This window comes from Cyprinus carpio, chromosome B5 (assembly GCF_018340385.1).
Source record: "Cyprinus carpio isolate SPL01 chromosome B5, ASM1834038v1, whole genome shotgun sequence".
NCBI classification, from domain to species: domain Eukaryota; kingdom Metazoa; phylum Chordata; class Actinopteri; order Cypriniformes; family Cyprinidae; genus Cyprinus; species Cyprinus carpio.
In genome coordinates, this window is record NC_056601.1 from 13,203,948 (window position 1) to 13,229,982 (window position 26,035).

The window sequence follows — 26,035 nt, forward strand, 5'->3', positions numbered from 1 at the left end:
TGCCATCTATCATTGCCTTTTTTTATCTAAAAGTGCTCTTTTTCCTTTAAAACTAGCCAGCAAGCTATATGTTTTGGCTGTGCAACACAGACTTTAATTACATGCATTTATGGTGTAATTACTACATTTTTGTTTTCATATTTATTGCAAACAATGCGCTGTCACTTTAATTCAGCGCATGCAGTGGAAACGATCTCTGCACTGCTGCAGGCCGTACACTGGCAAGAATTGAAAAGAAATGCGATTCATAAACTTTAGTGACAATGCAAGACTGCCTTGATTGTGCAAGTGATAATTCTATGGCTATGTCAACTGTGCAGTGTGCAGCTCGCTCATAGTGCAGATGCAGTGTGATTTGAAGTCATTTTCGCATTTTGAGAGGTAAGGAGAGAGTGTGCGGTCATTCACTCGCGCTGTTTGTGAAATTATGTCTCACAGAAAGTTTTCAAATTACTTTATATGTTATTTAATGAAGAAACCTCACCTTTGGCATTGTAATTATTTTACAATGATGGCAGGCGGCAGGCGTGTCATCAGCTTAAGATCGTTTTTTAAAATCTGTGTTTTTAGAGACCGAGCAGCGATTTTTACATTTTAGCTTTTCTTTTGTCTTTTCTTACAGTCAACGATAGTGTCTCTCAGGAGATAATGATCAAGTTTTCTCCAGTATCTTCACTCCTATTAGTAGTTGTTGCATCATGTTACTACTAATTGGCATAAAAGTGTATGCATTGCCAACTATTTCTGGTGCTCATGTCTCTGGAAATCGCCAGCTGTCATTGATATTGAATGATGGGCGACTCTGTATGTGTGAATGCCCCTCTAAGCTTTTTTTCTCTCTTTTCTTCTTCCTCAACATCCCTTTCTGTCTCAAATGAAAGGAGGCCAGAATTGGCTGGGCCTCAACATTAAAAATCAATTTGGTTATTACTGTAGAGAAGCAGAAATAAGCAAACACTGGCTGTTCTCTCTCTTTTCTGCGCGTTTTCTCTCTTTAATTCACATTGCTCAATTATTTACATATTTCCTTACATATTATGTTTGTTCTGGGGTTGTTAGCGGTTTAGAACGTCTCTAACACAGATGGTCATGAAGTGTGAGTGGCTTCTAGAGGAAATCTGATGTCTGTCTATTTCAGTGAGGTGACCTCATACCAGCAGATCTTGCAGTAATCCTGCTGTACCACAGCCAACTCAGACAACTGTGATCGCGTTCTCACCATTTAGCCATACAAAACCGTGCCTCAATATTCATTTTATAACATGAAACTATGGGCATGTTTTTCTTAATGAGAGCTCTCTAAAACTTAAAACACTAAAATAAATTGTTTGGAAATTAAGTTTTTCATTAGTGTAACAGACCTAAAAATCAACATAGTTGATCATGAATGAGACAGACTTTTAACTCACTACTGCTTTACCCTTGGTTTGTGACTAAAGCCCAAAGTGTTTTTTAGTTTGCTGCCTTTAAAAAAATACTCCATTTGATAGTGTACGCTGGGGCTGGGTAAAAACAGATTTTTCGATTAATTGTTTTTTTTAAATGACGTCGATTCGATATCGATTCTCAAAAGCCACGAATCAATCTTTTTCGGTATTTATTTCAGCAAACATTTAAAAGAAGATCTGATTAATATGAATCTTTTCATTAGTCTTCTCCACTAGATGTTACCCTCGTATTAATCTTGCGCAATGTTACAACACAGAGCCTGTCACTCATTCAGCGCTTATCATGGTGGAGATACTGTTGACAAGAACCAAGTACAAAGCAATATGCACGATTTGCAATGCTCAAGTAAAATTCTATAGTAATACTACAAATCTGTGGAAGCATTTGACATCACGCGTAAAGGTGCCATAATTTCCGAAATAAATGAATGAATGAATTGCGGATGGTGCAACGCACTGTTTTGTTTACACAAGCACAGACGAATAGCTCGAATCGAGCTATTCACGTGTAGTTGGACGCTTGAACATTTAGAGTTTATTCGCTTCATTCGCGCGTGAAATTAGCTTCATTCGCATGTGAAATTCACTCCACAACAGACGCGAATTTGCGTCATGTGAGGGGCTTCTGCCAGTTGAGTTCACGCAGCATTCTGATTTCAACCACCATTTATTCAGATAATTTTCAAAATATTACTGTTATCGTGTCATAAAATGTAGTTTTAAAAGTATTTCAGGCGAGAATGTATTTGTTTTAAACTCAAATATGCGGTTTATTTATAAAGACAGCGCCTATTTAAAAATGTGTTTCGCCGATTTCTGAGACGATCAGCTCCACACGATCAGTGGGAGCTCAGTTCTCATGTTACCGACAAGAACTGTCTCGATAGTTTTCTTGTTTTCAAATGATAAATGGAGGCAGTAAATCACTTCACTACTATAGCAAGCTCCTGATAGGTTAACGCGGCGCAAATTTTCGCCAAAGTTCTGATTTTTTTAACTCGCGCGATTCACGCGAATTACACGTTACACGCTTCAAAACGCCCGAAATGCTCAATTCGTGCGAATCGTGCTGCAGGATATGTATTCGCGTCTTTGCATTGACTTAACATGTAAATCTCTCGCGCTTAACACTTCATTTGCATCTGGTGTGAACGCACCATTAAGACTCAATGTAACAACAATGCTACTACTACTACTACTAATAAATATTAATAAATCTTTATTTTTAAAGGAATAATCACATTTCTTTTTAATTTTAACAGTAAACCTCTGTTGTGCAGCACTTTGTTTGCCAAAAAATAAAAGGGTTTTTTTGATGACAATATTGATAAACTTTGGCTCTTAATTTTTTTTATAAATTCACCATTTGTAAACAGATGTTTACTGTTCATTTTTTTTTAGAAATTTCAATAGCATTTGTATTAAAACTATATTCACTGAATGTAATCGGAAAAAAAATCAAGAATCGAACCAAGATTCAAATCGAATTGAGAGCTTGTGAATCGAAATCAAATCGAATTGGGACATCTGAATCGGTACCCAGCCCTAGTGTATGCAGGCATGTTGACACATGCGCTCTAGAAAGCATCACCTTTGTTTAGTGTCTGCTCTATTTTTCTCCAGAAGGTATGACAGATAAAAATGTCTTTGTACTCTTTTAAATTGAAGTTGCTTCTATCTCGTAAGACTCTCGCACAAGCGCTTGTCAATGCGTGCATCTGTTGTTGTTTTAGTCTTCGCTATTTTGTTGTTCCATCTCTTCAGTTTTGCTTTTCTAATGTAAAATGATGGGCTGCATGGGCCAGTGCAAAACCAAGTCAATGTACATATGCGACTTGCTCATACAAGGTACACGTGGTAACAAAAATTCTATTCTGGTGACGAAAATTTGCATCAAACCGCACTGTATGACTACCAGCAAGTATGTGTAAAACCCAAAGTATACTTTGTCTTTAAGGAATGTTTAAAAACAAAATTTTAAAATAATATAACAAATACCAGTTTGCATAATCAAGCTGCATGAGAGACTGTTTTTGCTTTTATAATAACTGGAAGCTGAAAGCCTTGCACAAGTAACAAATGGCTGAGAGTTTTAGCATTACAACTTTAAGCCCCACCACTACAGCTATGAACACATTTTACTTGTTTGTAAACCTTTGCTTAATGTCTATAGATTTTAAATTCAATTTTCAATTCACTTCAAGTTTATTTGTATAGCGCTTTTTTAAGATACAAATCATTGCAAAGCAACTTTACAGAAAATTAAGTTTCTACAATATTTAGTAGTAGCTTATCAGTGGTGACTGTCAGTTCATGTGCATGCGGCAGAAATGTTCGGAAAAATCAGTAAAAGACGTAAACAAACAGACAGGTAGTTCTGTATGTTGTCTCTGGGTTAGCATCATCTGAGGTCCTCTGAGGGGTTGGCATCATCTCTTCTCAGGTGTTCTGGATCCAGACTGGAGCTTGTGTAAATCCTAGTTACCACGGGATGTAAATCCCGTGGCAAAGCAGAGAAACAAATAGAGACATAATTAGCGTAGCTGCTGTTCCAGCCAAGTAAAATGAATTGGTTTAACTAAAATAATAATAACAATAATTTTATTCAACAAGCATACATTAAATTGATAAAAGGTGACACGGTTTCCATTAAATTATTAAGCAGCACAACTGTTTAATATTGATTATAATAAGAAATTAATATTTTGAGGACCAAATCAGCATTTTAGCATCATGTGAGACTTAAGCTGAAAATTTAGCTTTGCAATCAAAGGAATAAATTATTAATATTAAAATAAAAATGTGTGTGATAATTTTAATGTTTAATATTGTTTCACAATATTAATGTTTTAACTGCCTTTTTTTTTTTCAAATAAATGCAGTCTTGATGAGCATAAGAGACTTGTTTAAAAAATGTTACAAAACCCAAACTTTTGAATAGTAGTGTATTTCTGAGAAATGTCTGATCAAGTGTACGATTGACAGTATCCATATACATGACCATAGCTAGCCTGATTCAAACAGGAATAACTAAGGTGCTGTATGTAGGATTGACACTAGGTATTGCAGTCCAAATTCAAAATATTGAAGAGGGTTTTTTTTCACCCAGCCCCTCCTCCTCAGACTTGGCACACGCAGGTTGCCAGATTGATGACACCAACAGGAACATGTGCACTTGACAATGAATGAAATGAAATGCACTGTGTTTTCCGCCAACTGGCAACCTGGGGTGTTGAAATACAATTAGGTAAAGTGGCAGTGGATGGGTTGTTAACTTAGCATGTTTCGTAAAAATATCTGCAAACATATTATGGTATTTTTATGCTTTAGTAGTAGACATGTGCCGATATTCGGTAATGCGATATATCGCGGTAATGAATATACACGATATTGTTATCGTGGGCACTTCTAAATACCGAGAATAATTATATATTACAAATTATTCAGAATTTGGAATGCATTTTAATAATACTTTTCCCATCAACTGGTCAAAATGAACAACACTGCTGTATGCTGCTTTAAAGACGCATGTGAGCTCTGATGTAAACAAGCACGCATGAAGGCCAATTTATACTTCTGCGTCGAGTGTACGCCGTAGTGTACGTCGTAGACTACGCACGTAGGCGACGCCGTCGTGAGCATTTATACTTCTGCGTATGTCTGTTTTGCTCTGCAGTTACACCGCCGAAACGCTAGTTGACGGGAGCGGGTTCCACTGTGTTTACAGTCCACGAATTCGCTGCCGTCTGGCAGTCTTTGTAATCTCCCAAAGAGGAGTCATACAGATGGCTGTATTTCCTCACTTCTTCAATTAATCGCTCGGTCACTTGGACCATTTCCATGTTGGCTCTTCACTGAATTTCGGAATTTAAAAATGGCGGGCGGTCCAGAGTGCAGAAGATCATTCCGGAAATGCGTAGGAGGTAACGTGATACTACCAAGCCGACCAATCACAGATCTTGCAGTCCGCGTCGTCGCGACGCGTAGTTACATTTTTGAGGAGGTGCGCGTCAGGGTACGGCGAAGGGTACGACGTATGGTACACGTCAATGCGTATGCTACGCCGTACCTACTACGCGCATCCGACGCAGAAGTATAAATTGGCCTTGAGAAGCACATGGGGGTACACGTGAGAGACGCGCTGAATGAAAGCACATTCACTCTCTGACAGCAGATGGCGCTAAACTGCAGAAAATGCAACCCTTACCCTGGAAACCCCATAAATAAAAGCAGCTGCTACTTTCTAAACATTTAAATATAAAATAATATTTATATATTTCCATAAAATTTTTCCATTTTAATCTGGACTACAACATGCCCTAGATATTGCTTGAAGGTGTTTTGATTCTTTATTGTTCATTAACACTTTAAATTAGGGCTTCATTAGTAAACAAACTGCCAAAGAAAAATTCTTCTGAACATACATGAATCTTAGGTATTCCAATATTTAATAACACATTGTTAAAATCGAAAGTTGCAACTTTGTTATTTAATGAGCTAACATGAGCTAAGACTTGAATTTTTTAACAAAGATTAGTAACTTCTGTAGCAAATGTAGCTATTGCTCATTGTGAGTGTTAATGTATTAACTAAGGTTAACTAATGAGGTCTTATTGTAAAGTGATACCTATGGGTCTTTAAAGTTCTTTTGCACTTAAATCGGTGTAAAACTTAACTTTATATATATTTTTTTGTATTGCTGTATTGTATTTAAATGTTCAGTTATTTTTGTTATAAGAAAAAAGTTATTTAACCTGTTTTACTGTATTATGACCACTTTTTTCAAACTTAATTTCAATACCGTGATAATACCGCATACTGTGACAAAACATTATCAATTAATTGCAACAGGAAAATTTGATACCGGCATATCCCTAAAAACTTACATACAGCACCTATTTGTTCTAAGAACCCATGACTGGTGAGTTTTAAATGTGAAATTTACACAAAATAATTGTGATGAATGAGCACTATAACACTTGATAGTGCCAAGTTTGGTTATGTAAAGAATTATTTAGCTTGCTGTTGTTAAAGTTTTTTTTTTGTTTGCCTTGTTCTTTAGTCTGAGAGTAAACCAGCTTCAAGAAATGACTCACACAAGGCAGCTTTGGTTGCTGAGCTGTTCTCAGAACTGCTCTGCTGGTGTCTGTGGTTTTCTAATGGAATGGTGAATTGAGGGTTTGATGATCATCTCTTCTATAGCAGTGAATGTTACAGATAGCTCTATGTCTGTGTTTTATGACGCCATGTTCTACTAGAATGTAAAACAGACTTGTGCTGGTGTGTTCTTGACTGTCTGGGGAGGCTGTCTTGTCACAGTGTATTTTTTTTTCTCTTTATCCCTTTTGTTCTTTCTCTCATACATACACACTATTTGTTTTTTTGCCCACATGTCTTTAAGTCTTCTGAGCCCTCGTCCATGAGGTCCTTGTGCTTTTGTTTTGCCCAGTGTTTCCTATCTGATGTGTGTGTGTCTGTGTTTGTTCAGGAGTTCCCGGTATCCGACTACCGTACCCCTTTGCAGGACCAGCAACGCCGCAGGCCTTCACTACTATCCGAATTCCACCCCGGGACTGAGAGGTGACAGCCGCAACCCCCCCCCCCCCCCCCCCCCCACCCCCGCCCCCAACCCCCCCCCCCCCCCCCCCCCCCCCCCCCCCGCCCCCCCCAAAAAGTTTTTGTGTGTGTTTGACAGTTTTGTTGTTTAATATGCTACTTATTCCAAATCCCAGAGAAATGCAGTTCTTGGTTGACAATATGTGATTGGAATATAAGTGCGTTATGTTCTGATTCACGAGTAATTGTTTTGAGATTAATTTATTGTTTTTTCATTTATTTAAAAATTAAACGGTTTTGTTATTTTCAGTAATGTTGTTTGGTGCTGAGGTTTTTGAAGCATAATAATTGTAATTATAAGTATCTCTTCCAAATCCTGCAGGCCACCGGAGCGGAGACATGGTTATGAGCAACAGTTTCATGCCATCCCAGCTCAGCAGGAGCAGGAGACTCTCGAGGCCAAGCGTCCCCGCATCGAGAACGTATCTGAAACACACTTTTCAAGAGCTCAGCCCACTGGCATCGTACTGCACCCTCCACAGAGCATACAGGACAGCATCAGGACCTCTGGAGAGGTCAGGAAGGTAATAAGTGTGTGTGGATGGAAGAAATTTAAATATTTCCTCATTCCATAAAATAAACCGCTATTTGATTTATTTTGAAAGGTTGTTTGAAGACTTGTACTTATTCTTGTGCTTTCTCTATTTTCGCTCGATTTCTGGGACAGGAATCCCAGTTTAGTGTGAAGGTGGAGGCCTCGTCCCCAGGTGGAGTTCCTCAGGTGGGTGAGGATGCAGACACATCGCCCTCCAAGCTCTCCAAAGAGGAGTTGATTCAGAGCATGGACCGTGTTGACCGTGAGATTGCCAAGGTCGAGCAGCAGATTTTCAAACTGAAAAAGAAACAGGTGTGTAGCCTGACTAAACACAGATGCACGAGAGAGACTTAAACACTGCTACAGCTCAAGAACTACTTGTTTTAAGCTCCAAGCTATAGTTAATTTTTTTAAATAAAGAACTTATGGCGGTTTTAGGTGCTAGTTGTGTGATAACAAAATTTGTTTGTTTAAAACACAACCAAAACAGCTGACCATCTCACACTTTCCCCACACGTCCCAGGGTTCAGCCCCATGTCACAGGAAAGCTCCCTTACTCTGGTGCTCACAGCTAGCAGCAGATTGGGTTTTTATTCTGTATTTATCAATAAGCATTCCCTCCAGGATTTTGCGATACTGCGATCGCTGAGTTTATCGCAAATCAAGCAAACTCCACAATTTTTGCAAGAGCTCAAAATTTTTTGTAATTGCCGCAGATTTTGGGCTTAGATGCGTCCCATGACGTCTTCGCAACGCGCATTCAGTCAAAGAAAGTTTGTTTCTCAGTTCCAAAAATGGAATTAAGCGTTCTCATCATGACCGATTTACAAGAGCTACATTGGACAAATGAACTGAAACTGGAATGAATCCACGTTATTCGTTTATCTGCTCGGACCGGAGCCACGGGCTGATCTTGGTCACGTGACAACATTATACACAGCACTGGGAGATACAATGAAGAAAGCAGTCGAATTCACTGCAAAATCAATAACATCTTTGTGAAATCTTGTGAGAACGAGAAGCATTCAAATTCTGTTTAGAATTCTGTCAAAGCTACAGATATCAGAACAAACGCCACTGATGTGGAAATCAGGAAAAACATTGTTCAATAAACACAAATCACCACCATTCACAATGGATTAAAAACTACAGGAATAACTTGGCCAAAAATGGTCTTATGTTTTCGAGTGTTTTTAAATGCTTCACACAACCTTTCCCAGCACTTCGAAGCTTTAAGTATAACCGAATTTAAGTATTGCCCCCATTTATAAAACTAAAAGTTTCATGATTTAAGAAAGCAAACACTTATTTAAAAAAAAAATAAAAAAAACATTAAATTGCCACTAGTAGATGGCTGCAGAGAAGTACTTATTGGCTTATTAGCCATCTACTCTCCAATATATATTTTTTGTATTTATTATATTATATTTAGACATTATAAATGACAGTAATAAGAGTTAATATTATCTGCATCTAAACTACCTAGACAGCACAAGTACATCTGTTAGATGTCTGCTAAAGATATGGGAAACATCTGCTGTGTAATCTGATAAACGTCTCAGAAGCAATTCTACATGCATTCTAACAAATGTCTATTTGACATCTGACAGGAAACGTTTTAGAGACGTATTGCAGATGAACAAACACTCTAAAAAATACATCTTGCATATGTAAATGCAGACATCAAATAGACATCTCTGAGATGTACATGTGCAATTAGGGGGAGTGCTTTACTGTCAGGTGCTGGTGCCACCTTCTGTAGAACTTAATGCCACTGGTGCTGGTGTCCTCAAATGTTAGTCTGGAGCCCTACAATGGTTCTCGAAGTCAGAAAAGTCATAACAATGTTAGAAGAATGTTGTCTGTGGTATATTTTCACTGCAAAACAATAAAAAAGCCGCAAATATCACCACAAGTTTTGAGAAAAGCAGCAGCCATATCAGTCATTTTAGGCTGCTAAAATCACAAAAAACTCCCATGAAATCCTGGAGGGAATGAATAAGCCTTGTGGGAAATGTTTCCCTTCTGAAAGAAGCTTGTCACAACTCCCGTTCTTTGCCAACTGTTCTTGCTCTTTGATGGCGATGCCAAATCCTTCAGGCTTGCATCATGATAAGCAGCAAGTGTACACATTCATTCCTCACTCTGTCTACTATCTTCTTTTTCTGAAATATCTGATTGTAGAGATACTAGCATGCTGGTCGAAGGTACTTTCCCTTCTGGCCTGATGGGGAAATGTGACAGAAAAACAACAGAGTTATCTTGCATTGTATACCACTGTCTTCATTGTCTTTAAAAGATCTTTGTCTTCTGCCTGTTTGTTCACTCCTGTATAGGAGATGAAAAAAGTCTCACTTCAACAGAACTTTAATTATGCACTGCAGTTTTAGAAGGGAGGTCACCGAGGAAATTTGTTGAGAACTTATATGAATGTAATAGTACACCTCTGCACATCAGTTTGATATCTGTGAAAAGGTTTTATTGTGTCTGCTGTAGTCATTCATCCCTATGATTATTGGTGCTTACTGAGGCAAGTATCACTGTAATTACTGCTCATACTTTTAACTGTACTTATAACTACCATCCCACACCATTTCTGCTAAAGACATGAATGATGCTTCAATTTGTGTGCTAAAAAAGGTCTGTTTTTACTTTTCAAAGCAATATGTTTTGTGTTAAATTGGTGAATTCTTAATGATTTCATGTTCAGAAAATGTTTATTACTATTGTATGTGTCTGTGTTTATATGCTTGTTTCAGACTTTAGGTTTAAGGTATATTGTCATGTTTGCTGTGTCTTAGCAACAACTGGAGGAGGAGGCAGCAAAGCCAGTAGAGCCAGAAAAGCCAGTGACGCCGCCCCCTGTTGAACACAAACATCGCAGCATCGTCCAGATCATTTATGATGAAAACCGGGTATGAACCCATTAACACCTGGTGTCTTTCTGTTACACTCAGAGACCTATCAGAGTGTGCTCTCTACAGATCATGTTCAGTTATTGTTAAAGTGTGCTTAGACTATTCTCAGTGAGCAAGTAGTTTCCTGAGAGTCTTTGAACAGCTCTGGGAGAAAATAATCAATGACTAATTGAACCCGATTAATAGTTTTTTATTTATTTATTTTTTTTTTTGGACGTTTTATTGTTAACAGAGTGTGATGCGACTGTCTAAGAGCATATGGCTTTAAATAGTAGACAAGGCAAAGCATGAACTTTAAAGGGGACATGCCCATTTTCCACAAGTTGGTATGATTCTTTGGGGTCTTCATCAAATGTCTGTAACTGACTGCAAATTGAAACAGCTCGCAGACTCAGGCAGCCCATAACAAACCGGCTGCGTGTTCTCTTTTCAGCTTTCTGAGCTGGCAGACATGCTAGAAACCTTAAAAAATGCTAAAAAAAAAAAAAAAAAAAAAAAAGTGAATATTTCACCCAGTGTCCCCTTTAAAGAGAAGTATGCTACCTCTTGATGTGCTGAAAGCTTTTTGTATTTCTGCCTGTTTATTGTCATCTGATCAGCCAAGACCCAATTTCTCATGAATTTAATTTCACTTTCTTTATTCCTTGCTTCCTTTAAAAATTTCAGTTGTGTCTTATGTGTGTACTCGGGACACTTAAATTTAGCGATTATGTGCATATGCACATGGTGTTTGTTTGCTTGTTTTGGAAGGGAAGTTAACTGAGCACAATAACAGATGAGACTTAGGTAAAGTGGGTGTGAGAGAAAGAAGCACTGATGTACAGATGGGGAAAGTGAGGCAAAACTATAGCACCCTGATCTGGGAACATCACTGGACTTCCTGCTTCCATCAAGAAGCAGTTGCACACACACAGACAACACATATTTGGTAGGTGCTTGCAACTGTTACAAAAACAGATTGTAGATTTGAGTGTAAAGAATTGTGGGATTGTGTAATGGAGGCGTTTCCCAGACAGAACATTACAGCTCAGGAAATGGTGATTTTTTGGCATGTTTATTTTTACTCCCTTTCGCCCTGGAGGAGAAAATGTTTTCCAAACAAGTGATAAATTGTTTGTCAGCTTAAACAATTTGTGTTTCTGCTGCTGAAACACACAAAGCCTCACACATTCTGTCTGTATCAAAGCTAGAAGTCAACAAATGAGAGCACAGTTCGTTCGTTTAGTGTGGTGTAACCACAAGGACATAGATCTGTCTCTTTTACCAACATTCTGTCTCTGTCGTGCCACAGAAAAAGGCAGAAGAAGCCCATAAGATACTGGAAGGGTTGGGGCCTAAAGTGGAGCTGGTGAGTTCTGTGTGAAATTCTTTTCTGATGCAATAGCTTGTGTGAGTTTGCTCTTCTAGCTAATCTGCAGCCATTTCCTCTGTCTCTCCACAGCCTCTGTACAACCAGCCCTCTGATACTAAAGTCTACCATGACAACATTAAGACGTGAGTATCTGCTCTCTATAAGCGAACAATAAATAATTCTAATAGTGGCTTTGACCGGACAAATCAGATGTGTGAACAATGGACTGCACAGACTAGATGATTAGATCAAATTTTGTTCTGTGTGAACTAGTCGTTGATCATGTGACCTCAAACTAGCTTTTTTTTTTTTCTTTTTTTTTTTCTTTTTTCTAGGGATGCACAATATATCATTATTGGTTATTAGCCAATATTGGAATTGTTTTTTTTTTCTGTTAAAGTAATCCTTTGCTGTCTCTAACAGTACTAATGTAATTACACTTTTAAATGGAATCTATACTTTCAATTAAAGACAAAATAACAAATAAAGACTATTGACTTAACAGTATCAGCCATAATTTTAATATCTTGTATACCCCCTGACAATGTAGAGTGCTTTGAGTGCTTAGAAAAGCGCTATATAAATGTAATGAATTATTATTACCTACTATTTGTGGGTCCCATTTAGAGCCATCACAATATCATATTTTCACTATATGATTGTTGTATGGAAAAAAAAATCACATTGAAGGTGTTATCATGATATCTATAGAAATGTTGATTAAAAAAATCAATAATGCTTTTAGTAGTAGCCACACACTGCATTGTGGTCATCTATTTTCTTTTTATGACAGGTGGCAACCAGCATTAAGGTGCAAGACTGCCACCTTCTATGTTCAATGCATCAACCAAAATTGTTTTTTGTTTTTACTGTAACGGTTATTGTCAAGAGCAGTGAAACTGATCTTCGCTATGTATGATAAAAGTTCAACATGATGCAGACAATGAAAATGGTCTGTGTTCCCTTTTGTATATAAGCCAGAATTTTTTGGGGAGTTGGTGCAAACTATAAGTGAGTGGGATGTGTTTTTTTTTTTTTTTTTTTTTTTAAAGCAGCATGAACCTTAAGGTGCTTGTATGTAAGCTTTCATTTCTCACCCACATCATCTTGGCTGTCTGATACTTTCAAGCAGCCAACAGACAGTTGATGTGGCATGGTGTGTGCGGAGTCATTTAAATGAGGCAATCAGTGACTCGCCAGCTAATCATAGGTGGGTTAAAGTGAAACTACTGTGTATGTAGACAGGTCAGTCTGTTTGTGTGTTGTGTCCGGTCGACTCAGACAGACTTCCATACATAGGAGGGGTTGTGTATGTGAAAAAAAGAAAACCCCCAATTAGCATAAATCAGAAAAAACAGTACTATCATAGACTACCGTTCAAAAAAATTGGGCTCAGTAAGATCTGCTTTTTAGTTAAATATTTTTAATTAAATGAATATTAACCAAGGAGGCATTCAACTTATCAAAAGACAACTTATTTTGAAATTGTACTGTTTAACAATTTTTGTTTGTTTTTCTATATTTTTGAATCAAATAAATGCAGCCTTGGCAATAATGAGACTTCTTTCAGAAACATTTAAAAATTTAACTGACCCCAAATTTTTTTACCCAAAAGTTAAATATAAAAAAGCAGCTGAAAATAAACTGCATTGTGCACAGCCTACATCAGTGATCCACAAAATTGTGCATTCATTTATCAGATGCTTTTATCTAAAGCAAGAAATGTGAGTCATGCTAGGGAGACAGTAACAGGAGAAATGCCACATGAATTACACAGAGAGATGCAAAATCTGTGTCCCTACAGAATTGGTGATGAGACAATGTAAAAGGGTAGAGGTTTTTAAAGAGTAAGAAAGTAAGTGCAAAAAACTTGTGAGTCAAGGGCTCATGGAATTGTATCTTGAGGCATTTTTTTGAAAGTAGAGACTAGATAGAATTCAGCTCTTCTGATGGAGTTGGCAGGACTCATTGAGAGGCTGTATTCACCATGCTTGTTTGTGGGCAGGTTATGTATCAGCAGAGAAATCTTGTTCAGTGTGCAGTGTTTGCTCCTTTTATGAGAGGGAATGTAAACACACTGGTTTTTATTGCTGCAGGAATCAGATGATGAGGAAGAAACTGATTCTGTTTTTCAAGAGGAGGAACCATGCACGCAAACAGAGGGTAAGTGTCTCTCTTCTCTGTGCTGTGTCAGTGAACACATGAGTTTGAGTGCAGGTTAAGTAAGTGCTCCTCCATCAGGTAAGGTGACTGAAGTTACAGAGAAACAAGAATATTTGTGGGAAAATCAAGAATGGAGTAAACACACAAACTTGAAGGTGCATTTTCACACCATTTTATGTTAATGACTTTGTAGCCAGTGCTTCATAAATGGCCTTTGTTTACACATACAAACACATCTGCTTATGTGCACTTCATGATCATGTTTAGTTTGTGCTTAAAGTAGAGAAGTTAAGTGAATGTGTGGGGCAAATATTTATTAGGCTGTATGGAGATGTTACTTTATGACTAATTAAAAAACAAATAAGGAGTTCCACGTTGATCTCTATAGCTTATTGGGCATGCCCTCATTTGCATATCAGTCCAAATTTTTGCTTGTGATTTTATAATTTGTCATCTGTGTCTAGATTTACATTGCCAGAAGAGGTTAGAGGTTGTTTTCATGTCTCTTTATAACAGTTGTGATACCTCTAAATCTGTGAAGAAAAAAAATGTAAATACTCCAACAAGACATTTTGTCATTTACACTGTTTCATGTTGTGTGGCATCATGCTCGGTACAAATTCTGCTTCACTTAACTGTATATGAAATATTACATGTCTTCTGAATGGGTGTTATTATGTCCTGTTACAACTTCATCTTTTTGTGGACTGAAAAAAATATCTTGTCACTAAAAGTGTTGTCAATGCTGTGTTGAGCTGTTTAGGGACCTCTTATAGATAGCCCATGCTAATGAAGATTGGCCAATTCCCTCTGTGTGTGTGTGTCTTTCTGCCTGTCCTCTCTTTCTTTTTCTTTTGTAGTTCAGGACTGTTGAATGGGTGATGTTTTCTTTAACTGCTGTGCTAAAAATAAGCTGCTTAAGCTGCAAGGAAGCATAATGATTGTTTTTTTTTTTGTTGTTGTTTTTTCTTCTTTTTTTATTTATTTTTTTATAAATAGGTTTGTTCTCAGGAAAGTATAGCTCAGTGCAATTGCTTGTTAGTAGACCGGGTCGGTCAGACCTTCTGGACCAAGAACAGTCAGAGTGGTGACATGGCCAAAAGCCAAGAGGAAGGTTAACTGTTCAGAGAGAGGAAAAACAAGCTGTTTTTGTTCTGTGTGTACCGTAGTACAGACACAAGCGCACTTGTTTCTCTTTGCAGGTCTTGATTGAGGCTGCGCTTGTTGAACCTCTTTGTTCTTGTTCATTCGCTGTTTCTGGCTCACTGTATCTTCGTCTGTCTCTTTCTGTCTCTCCGTTCAGGTTTATATGTCACACTGAGAAGTAACTAAATTTGCAAATAGGAGTTCATTTAAATAGTTCTAGTTGTCCCATCAGTAAAATTGATGCTTTGGTCAGTATTATTAAATGTTTTTTTTGTTTTTTTTTGCTTTTGGATTGCATTACAAACATTAAGTAAATATAATTTTTGTTTTCTTCAATAATTACTCATAATCCCTGTCAAATACTGATTTAGTTTTACTTTGCTAAAATGTTTTCTGTTTTTACCTTAGGAACAGAAAATTTGCCAGCGGTATGATGAGCTGATGACGGAGTGGGAGAAAAAAGTTGAGCGAATGGAAAACAACCCACGCCGTAAAGCCAAGGAAACCCGCACACGTGAATACTATGAGAGGCAGTTTCCTGAGATCCGCAAACAGCGTGAGCAACAGGAACGCTTCCAGAGGTCAGTCAGGGCCCCCAGTTTCTATAATGACCCAATGAACGCTCTGTCATACACACACATTTAACAGTATTGCGTTTCCCTGACACAGTTGTGATGTAACATCATGTGTAAACACTTGAGGCACTGTGTTCTGTCCTGACTCAGCAGTTGGCCAATCAGCATTGAGGATCCTGTGGGTGCTAGGGTCAGAGGTCATTCTGTGATAGTTCCTGGTACAGGGGTTACAGGGCTTCCCTGAATTACAGGGAACTCTTTCTGGAACACCACTAAAGAAGAACAGAAGAACATCACATACCGTTGACCTTGATTAACCAGAAACACAGACGCTGTTGTTTTTGCTGATAAAACAAAATCTTATCAAGCAAAGTAGCCCGTTTATAGATATGTATATATGTTATTGCACAAGAGTTTTCCAGTGTTGCTTTCTGCCTTTGACTTCACCTAAACATTCAATGAAAATTGAAGAACTGAACTGGTTCCGACTGATTCAGTCAGTAAGACTAATTAAAAATAAATCAGCTCAAGACTGATGTTTGGTAATTTTCTCTGTATGCCTTAAATATACATTGATTCTTATTAAATCCACAAATGTTATTCAATTTTTCTCTCTCTCTTTGATTGTTTGATTAACATTAAGGAACAGCCAGCTGCAGCTATATTAAGCTGGTGTCACTTTAAGACTGAATGCATGGACTAAATATACTGATACACATCCAGTTCTCTGTAAATGTGACTGGTGTTGGCAAAATCAGTGGGAATGCGCACAGGCTAATTTTGAGCTACAGACAAAAATTTTTAGGTTTTCACAAAAATGAGTTCATTAAGACTCATTTTGCCAGTACAGGTCAAAATATTCACGTAAGACATAATCGCTTGGTATTTTTTTAAAAAAATATAAAAATTGCATATTCATGTCCAATGTCATAAATCATTTGGTTATAACCATTGTTTAAAAAAACTGATTCAGTTTTGAAAAATAATTTTACTTCTAAACCCTCTGCATGATCATCTCAGACCTTCTTGTTAGTTCTGGCAATTTGTGCTTTTCCCTAAATAGTTTTTTTTTGTTCTCATAAACGTTGCAGGACTCACGTCTGTAGTTCTGTTCATTCAGATCAAACCATCCAATTTCAGTGAGCACTATTTGTCTGTCTTGATTATTTAGACAAGCCAGAGTATATAGCTATTGTTGCTGGAAGAGTCTCTAAACCAAAGAACTTCAGAGCTCCAGTGCTCATGAATAGACAGGGAGGAATCTTGCCAATAGCTGTAACCACCGCTTCAAAGGCTTTTTGTGGGAGAAGAAACAGGGTGGGTCTCTGGTCTAGTAGCTTTCTTGGGAAAGCACTGTTACATGGTACGGAGACAACAAAGCCAGGAACAGACAAACTCTCTAACCATGCTTCATCGTTCTTGTCTTTAGGGTGGGCCAGAGGGGAACAGGCCTGTCTGCCACCATCGCAAGAAGTGAACACGAGATATCTGAGATCATTGACGGCCTCTCAGAGCAGGAGGTAAACCACTGGTTAATATATCTGAAATCTGATCCATATAGAAAAACTTTACCCCAAGTACAGAAAATGTAATAGCCAGAGTTGTAGAGCGTAAGGAAGGTAGCACTTAAACATGCACCCCGGCCTTCTCCCATACATCAGACTTTATTATTTCCTGTGAGCCATTGCAGTCATTTTATCATCACATAACCAGATTGTGCAGCATAAAATCTGATGTACTTTGCAGCTTATTTTAATTAAGAATCACCCATTTAGACATGACAGAGGGAATGGAGTCCAACCACACTTTTTGCTTTAATGTCAGACCTACCTGAAAGAGACACTTAAAACATTCATCCAAACAATACTGAATGACTAGCAGCAATGTATATAGATTTGTGATCATAATTGATATTAGTCCAAAAATAAGTACTGATTATTTTACAGACAAGAAAACAACACAGGTAATACAATTCTGATTGAGGATTTTGGTTTACTATCATGACTGCATTTTCTGTTTTCTCGCTTGCTTCCGAATCTAGCAATTCTATAATATTACAGATATTGTTGGCTATTTGATAAATTGCTTTTGCTTGCCTTTTGTAAGTCGCTTTGGATACAAGCGTCTGCTAAAAGTGTAAATGTAAAACTATTAAAGATTTGATGCCATTTATTTGGTAAATCCTGTTCAATTTTGTTTCCTGGAGGCCTTATAAAAACTGTTTCTAGTCCTGGAAGTTGTGTTGCAACCAAGTAATTTGATTGGAGCTTTGTGATTTAGTTGTAAGTTGCAAGTTTGTTTGCAGTATACATCAGACGGTCAGTGAATGGACCGTGGGTGTGCTGTTGGAGTAATGTTAATGTAAACAAGCACTGAAGAATCATCCTGGACACCTTTTTGTCTCTCTCAGAACAATGAGAAACAGATGAGGCAGTTGTCTGTCATTCCTCCCATGATGTACGATTCCGAACAGCGGAGAGTGAAGTTTATCAACATGAATGGTCTGATGGATGACCCAATGAAGGTCTACAAATCCCGCCAGTTCATGAATGTCTGGACGGAACACGAGAAGGAGATCTTCAAGGAGAAGTGAGTAACAGTGGCTTATTTTGGCATGTTAAGTGAGGTTGTGTGAATGTGCTGCAGTTTTTTCTCACCCTTTGACTCTTTTGTGACATAGGTTTGTGCAGCATCCAAAAAACTTTGGGTTCATTGCTTCATTTCTGGAGAGAAAGGTGGGTTTTCTGTTTTGTGACTTTGAGTATGGTGGACTGGTGTCACACCCAGGATGTCCCTGGATGTTTATCAGTGGATGTTTGAACTGAAGCCCTGTAACAGCTTTACTGACTCAGATCACACCTCCCCACCCACAGACATTGCATTATGGTATTTTCTTTTCAAATTCAAGCCCAAGTGATACAGCTGTATTTGTTTTCTCTCTCTGCAGTGTGTGTCTGATTGTGTGCTATACTATTACTTGACAAAGAAGAGTCAGAACTATAAAACTCTTGTCAGACGAAATTTTGGGAATCGGCGACGGAGGAATCAGGTATTTAAAAAAAAAATTCTCTTGACTTATGCACTTTTCACTCAGTATAAGCATAGTAAGCTCTGTTGCACATTTTGACAAAGTTTGTTATCCAAGTGTTCTCTGGAAAAAAGGAAATTTTTGTACAGTATACTATATACTGTAGGAATTGTAAGAGTAGTGTGAAAGTAAGCTATTAAATATAGCCTTTGTTTTTAAGCAGCACCAGGATTTTGAAGGATGTTTTTGTGATTATTGTGGTCACAAAAGGATTGCATTTGCCTTGACTTTTCTCAGACGCTGTTTGCGTAATCTCAGACGCTGTTTGCGTTGTTGTGCAGTGAATACCCACTAATAATTATGTAATTAAAAATGATGTAGATGTTTTTGTACTTGCACTGCTGATCAGAAGTTTCTTTTGAACTTGATATTCATCAAAAAATCCTGAACAAAATGTATGTGGCAGCACAGCTGTTTTTTTTTAACATGATGCTGATAATAAGAAATGTTTCTTAAGCACCAAATTAGACACTGGAGAAGTAATGGAACGAGTAATGGCTGCTGAAAATTCAGTGTTGCATCATAGGAATAAATAAAACTTTAAAACATACAAAAATAGAAAACTTTGTATAAAAAAAATTGTAATAAAAATTTGCAATTGTACTTTTTTATTGTATTTTTGATCAAATAAATGCAGCTTTGGTGTGAGCTTAAGAGACTCCCTTCAAAAACATTTAACATTTATAAAACATTTCAGTGTTACAACCCAAAACTTTGGAACAGTAGTGTATTAACAAAGTAGGCACTTAAAGACAGTACTGACTGCATATTTTCAATATTAGTCAAGTCAAGTCATCTTTATTTATATAGCGCTTTAAACAAAAAAGATTGCGTCAAAGCAACTGAACAACAATAATTAGGAAAACAGTGTGAATAATGCAAAAAAATTATAATAATAAATATAATAAATATAATAATATTAACAGCTACAAACTGTAAATTTGCAACTGACATGTTTCAAGACTGGCATTCATTGCAAGACAGCATTTTAAGTATGCCATATTCATTTTTCCTCCCTGAAGTTTTTTTTTTTTTTTTTTTTTTTTTTTGAAAGATAATGCAAAATTGTAAGCTAATTTGCATTCATTCTTGTGATTGCAAACAAGCAGAAGGACTGTTTTAAGATTCAGTTTAAGTACTCAAGAAGTCCCCTAGTGTTCGGTATGCACTGTTGCAACATCTGCATCTCAGTCTGAGAAAGCGGGTGCTTTTAAATGGCTACGTGTTTTGACTTTTTTTATGAGGGGGGTGTGTTTGAATCATGCTTAATGTGAGGTTGTGCTTTTTCTTTTTTTATGAGAGGGTGTGTTTTGTGGTTGTTTTTGTACGCTGTTGACGATGTCTTATAAGAACTCATACCATGTGTGTGTGCGCGCGCAGGTTATCAGGCAAAAATACATCTGTGCTTTGAGAGTCTCTCTTGCTCTCTCTGATTTATGGAGGGCTGCACAGCTTTCCAGGAATCTGTTTTATCTGTTTGGCACAGCCGAGAGGCTCCATGCTGTTGTCAGGGACCACAGAGGGAAAAGAAGCGAACATGAGAGTTTCAAACTCCAACTTTAAAGCTGTTGGAGCATAATATCTGAGGCTTCTTATTTTCACATGCATAATTACTCAAACACAGTGTTTTAATCTGGCTATGACACCCAAACAAGGTGGTTATCTGATTGCATGGATAGATGATTTCAAGTAAACATGAAATTGAAACCTCATTTATTTTCTTATTGTTTTTCCACCTTTTTTTCATTATGTCATTCTAGACAGTGCAGGGCTTGACCTTCAGCTTTCATGCCCTAGTCAAAAAGTTTGTATTTGTTGTGAAAGGACTAATCCTCTGTTATGGAAGTAAAATGCATTGCTTATGCAATGTATCATTTTAACTTTAAGACAACAAAGATAATTGGACATTACACCTGTGTTTTGGTTCTGAATATTTGGTCTGTTTCATCATTCAACTGTAATGGTGAAAGAAAAGATATAAATTGAGTAGACAACAAGAGATGGATAATGAATTTAGGGGCATGGTTAATAATGTAGACTTATGTCATTGCATTATGTAGATCTCATCTAAAAAATTTAGTGCTGTCAAACAATTAATTGCGATTAATCGCATTCAAAACAAAAGTTTTTATTTACATAATATATCTGTGTGTACTGTGTATATTTATGTATATGTAAATACACATACAGTATATATTTTGAAAATATTGAAATGTATTTACATGTATATATTTATATTAATATAATTGATATTGTATATAAATATATTTAATATATAAACGCAACATATGTTTCTTAAATATATACATACATGGGTGTATATTTATTTATACTTAACAAATATACACCGTACACACACATATGCTGTGTAAACAAAAACTTTTATTTTGGATGCGATTAATCGTGATTAATCATTTGACAGCACTAAAATAAACTCAATATTAGCATTTTAAGTCATTAAAAAAGAGCAATTAATAGCCTGCTTTGAACTTTAATTTTGGTTTGTACCAACCTGGACTTGACAAAACACATACAAAGGAGGTAAAGGGACAGTTCAATCAGAAATGTAACCTCTGTTATCATTTACTCACTTTTATGTAATTTTAAACCTGCATGACTTTCTTCTTTCTATGAATTAAAAGATTAAAAAAAAAAATATATCATCTTTTGTGTTCCACAGAACATACAGGTTTGGAACAACATCAGAGTGAGAACAGTTTGCGTGATCTATCCCTTTAATAAAGATTTAAGGACTGAGATATGTGAGCCTGTGGAACTTAAAAGTTCTATTTATTAATTCATAACAACATTTGATTTGACCAACAAACTTCAAGCTATCAGTTCATTATTAGGTTAAATAATGTATTGTTCATTATTTTAAGGTGGCATTGATACCACAAGAAAAAAATCTCTTCTTGTCTTATTACGCACTTGTGTATTCTTGGTATTCTGCTTTCGCAATGTGTGAAATACTATAGACACTGGTATTGTGGTATTGCAGTCGGGTCATCTAGTTTAATGAACAATATCCCATAAATTATGTATCCCCTAAGTCCTCACTTCCCATTAAATCCTCTCTCTATCCTGGCCTGTTTTCATGGGGGTGCTTTAAAACTTTATTTTCTCTCTGTTTCACATGCTTGCAATCCCTGTTAGCATCCTTTACCGTGAGAATGTTTTTAAAGAAACTCAATAAACGTAATACCATATCTTTTTCTGACAAAAAATATTGGATTATGATTAAATGTGTTTAACATTTGGCAAATGTCAGAAAAACTAAGTTAACAAGTACTGCTTGATGTGCATATGATATATCTTGGATGATATCATACATATGAGATGAGCATCTACACGGCTGGTCTAACTTGATTAGCCCTCTGTCGCCTGTGTGTGTGAGCAGCTGCTGTACGGAATCGGCATTAATAACAGCTATGCTTCAATCTAGACAGCGCAGACAGCGCTGGATAAGAGTGTGTGTAACAGAGGACTTCTGTGAGTACCGCTGCCATGCAGATCACAAGCTGAGGCTGCAGCTCATTGAAAGCATGTGTCTTTGAGTCAGGAGTTGAGCTGCAGTAATGAGGAGATGATCTGATCTGTTCCACACACAAACACATACACACACTCTTGCTGCCTGAGCCTTCAGCCCCCAGTATCCCCTGGCGCTTTCAGCAAGCAGGCGTATGCGCAGCTGTTTTTGTTTGTGTATGTGGCCGTTAGTGTTTCCTGGTGTCTCTTTAGCTACCTGGATATATACAGTGCAGTCTTGGTTTCCTCTACCACCTGTTGTGATTCTTATCTTCACGTACTGATTAGAAAGAGAGGGCAAGCAGGTTCAGTTTTTATCTTATCTTTAAAGTGCTCTGTGTGTGTGTGTGCGTGTGTGTGTGTAGTATAGTCTGTTAACCGAGCTTGCCTGTGTGTGGGTGGAGTGTATGACCCTGCCCCACATTAGAGACCCATAAAAGTGTTTGTGTCAGTCGAGTTCATCTCACGTGGAGTACTGAACACTGTTCCAAACAAACTTCTGCTCAAGCTTTCTGTTCCCAGAGTCCCCCGAGAATGTTTTAGAGAAAGTGAGCGAAAGAACAAGCCAGAAAAATATGCATAAACGGGAAGAACAAACTTTTATTCCTTTTTTTCCTTCTTAAACTGGCAGCCCGTGTGTTCTGCCGTCCCTCTAGAGCTTTTTCGGAGAAAGAGGGGAGGGTTGGAATGTGTGTACGCGAGACACCCCTCCTGAGCTGCGCAGTGGTATGCGCCGTTTGTACCGACACCAGTGAGAAAGTTGTGGAGCAGCTTGCTGTGCCAATCAAAATCCTGACAGGGCTGGGTTGAGATCGGTCAGTCTCCGCTCCCCTCCACCCTGCGGGGATTACCTGGTTTGACCCTAACACCCAGATTAGCTAGCTCACACACGTTTTTGTGTGTGAGTGAGATGGAGATGCCACCGCTTCTTTAGCCTGGCTCAAACAACCCCGTGGCACGCTTTCTCAGAATATGTGCCATTGATCTGCGAGCCGGGTCCCGGATCTGAGGATCTGTTCCAGCGCAACGCCGCTGTCAGGCAGCCCGAGGCACGCTCTCCTGCTCAGCCTGTTCCTGTCACTAACTCTGGCCTCGGCGCCACTGCATTCTGGGATATATAATGGCATAAAAAAGGACACTCATAAAGGGGAGATAAACATAGATGAAGGTAATGTATGAATGAGTGAATGTGAAGTAGTTTTTGTTTGCTTTTGGAGGCTGTTGTGATTTGTTTGTAGAGATTTGTAGAGCTTCATTCTTGTTTTTGGTTAGAGGTGCAAGCAATGGTTAAGGTTTTTTGTTTGCTTATTTATTACATTTAGTCATTTAGCAGACATTTATGTATTTATTATATATAAAAGGACATTTATATATTTTGTTTGTAGTTAATAGTATTGTTGTTATTATTATTATTATTATTATTGTAGTTTTTAGGGAATATATGTTTAATTTTATTATTATTTAAACTAATAATCATTATCCTTTACTGTCATCTTACCAATATCAGCATACCATGTACGTAAGATGTGTGCGGTGTTGATTATCATGGATGTGCTATTGACTTGGTGACATCTACAGGATGGGAGGTGTGCTGCTGATAAATTTGAGCAAATTTTCATGCATCTTCTTGAAAACAAAATAAAGGCATAGATTAAAGGATCAATCTTAGGATTTTATGAATGAAACCTAATCAAAATAGATGTTTTTTTTTTTGTTTGTTTTTTTGCAAACTGCTAGAGTTGTTGACGCTCCATTTTGTTTGCAAGTTAGCTTTTTCTTGGCCTGGTCCCCTCTCTCCTTTTCTTGATTGGTTTATCTGAGCTTCAGCAGGAGCTTGTGACAGTCTTTCCTGTTACTTCACTTGGTTTAGAAAATCATGATACTATTTTACTGAACATTCATTGTGTTAGATTTGCATCTTTCATTGCATATGTTAATTCAGAGTAGTTTATAATGCAATCAGCATCTTTTCCACTCTTCACATTTGTCACCATATATCAAGTCACTTTTGTTGGGAATTGAAAAACTTGCAATGTTTTAATCATGATATTTTGTGATCTGAGCCAAATGGAGAATTTTACAGTAATTATTTGTAGTGCAGTTTGTCTTAACCACTGCTTTACCTACAGATACAAAATAAAGTGTGTCCAAAGGTTCACTGAAAGATAAAAGATAAGGTGACTTTAGAATATTGGCGGTAGATTAATTTTTAATTCTTACTTCCTCTCCCTTAAAAAAATTTATCCTGCTTAAAAAGAAAAGAAAAATCCTGTCTGTTTATATAGCTTGTGAAAACATTTAATATTTCCAGTCATGCAGCCTTTAATAAGCTGTTGTACGTGCTATGTGTGCAGGTGGTGTTAGTAACTGGTTGTAAAAACCCTGGTGTGTGTTCCTTCACATTCAGGATATCCCCCATTCTGTTCTTTTCCATTGTGCGTCAGCTGTTTTTTTGAAAACAAGGTGTCTTAAGAAAATGTCCCTATGAACCCTAAACCAGCCTAATTACATTCTTCCTAAAGACCGATTTGTCAACTGGCAATACTGGCATTTTCTGCAGGATCGGGGTATCGGTCAGACGAGACCGATCCAAATCCGGTATAGTACGTATTCTGTTATTACATTATTTAAGCCACATGAAAGCCACATAAACATTATAAAGCGCAATAAAGTTTTTGTGCACTATATTTTAAGTGTTCTGAAGCCATTTCACAGTTTAATGTGTACAGGTGAATATTTGTCAAATTCTCGTAAACTCTTCTCTCCGCTGCGGCTGTCTGTCATCCTCCATTCAGCATTCAAACTGCACGTCGCGTTCGGTTACTACAGTCAAGACGATGAAACTCTCTCCAAAATGAAAATGTTCCTAATGTTTTACTTGATCTGTAAATAAAGATAAATTATTTTGCATAAAAGGAAATTGTCTTGCTGGAGTTTCATGCTGTTTCTAAATCATGTAAATTTCTACCGGATATCTGGTTAGATCACAAGACTGAAGTAAGAGAGCACTATAAATTGTTCATCACGAGCACAGTAACTGAAATTTAAAACTGTTAAAAGAAAAGGCTCAATAAACTAATGCACATTTAATATACTACGCATCAATATCTCTTCACTTTATTGCTTTGAACTTCTCTATGCGGATTGCTGCGCGCTGTGACTCTGTGTTGCTTCAAGCGCATCATTCTGCACACGGGATGCGCATAAGCGCTTTGTGCCGCTCTGTATTTGGAGCCTTTAGTATTATAATACTTTTGCACAATGAAAGATAACTAATAGCCTTTCTTGTTTGTCTTATCTATCATATGTTGCTGCCTCATTACTCTGCTATTCATTTAAAATAAATGTCTTTTAATTTATACAGTAGTAGACAACATTTGAAGTGGATCAAAAAAGTTAATGAAAGTTGTTCTAAGACTAGAACGGGTATTGTTTTGGTTTTAGGGCAACTTTGATGAAAGGTTTAGATCCACTTCAAATGTTCACTACTATATTAAATATTTATGTAAAAATATATTACCTGCTTTTCATTAATGTATTTTACAACAATACAAAGAGCAATGAGTAGGCCTACCGGATTTAGTCCTACACTTAGTCCTACACTTTTATTTTAATGTGTTTTTTTTTCCACTAAAAGTTTAGGATTTTATAAAATTGTGCACTCATG

The 26,035-nt window shown here is 37.2% G+C and overlaps 1 protein-coding gene across 16 annotated transcripts in view; it reads left to right on the plus strand.

Annotated features, from left to right (window-relative positions):
• The window catches only part of ncor1 (nuclear receptor corepressor 1), an 87,618-nt gene that overhangs the window by 14,734 nt on the left and 46,849 nt on the right, over nucleotides 1-26,035 (plus strand). For 14 of the 16 annotated variants that reach the window (XM_042724459.1, XM_042724458.1, XM_042724464.1 and 11 more), the window contains exons 3-14: nucleotides 6,937-7,028; nucleotides 7,387-7,588; nucleotides 7,732-7,911; nucleotides 10,401-10,514; nucleotides 11,809-11,865; nucleotides 11,959-12,011; nucleotides 13,965-14,031; nucleotides 15,586-15,758; nucleotides 17,182-17,272; nucleotides 18,163-18,341; nucleotides 18,433-18,487; nucleotides 18,700-18,801. In XM_042724459.1, coding sequence (XP_042580393.1) covers nucleotides 6,937-7,028; nucleotides 7,387-7,588; nucleotides 7,732-7,911; nucleotides 10,401-10,514; nucleotides 11,809-11,865; nucleotides 11,959-12,011; nucleotides 13,965-14,031; nucleotides 15,586-15,758; nucleotides 17,182-17,272; nucleotides 18,163-18,341; nucleotides 18,433-18,487; nucleotides 18,700-18,801 — 1,365 coding nt within the window. Of the gene's footprint in view, nucleotides 1-6,936; nucleotides 7,029-7,386; nucleotides 7,589-7,731; nucleotides 7,912-10,400; nucleotides 10,515-11,808; nucleotides 11,866-11,958; nucleotides 12,012-13,964; nucleotides 14,032-15,585; nucleotides 15,759-17,181; nucleotides 17,273-18,162; nucleotides 18,342-18,432; nucleotides 18,488-18,699; nucleotides 18,802-22,718; nucleotides 23,537-26,035 lie in introns of those variants that run through there. The other 2 variants (XM_042724472.1, XM_042724473.1) reach the window with 1 other exon arrangement.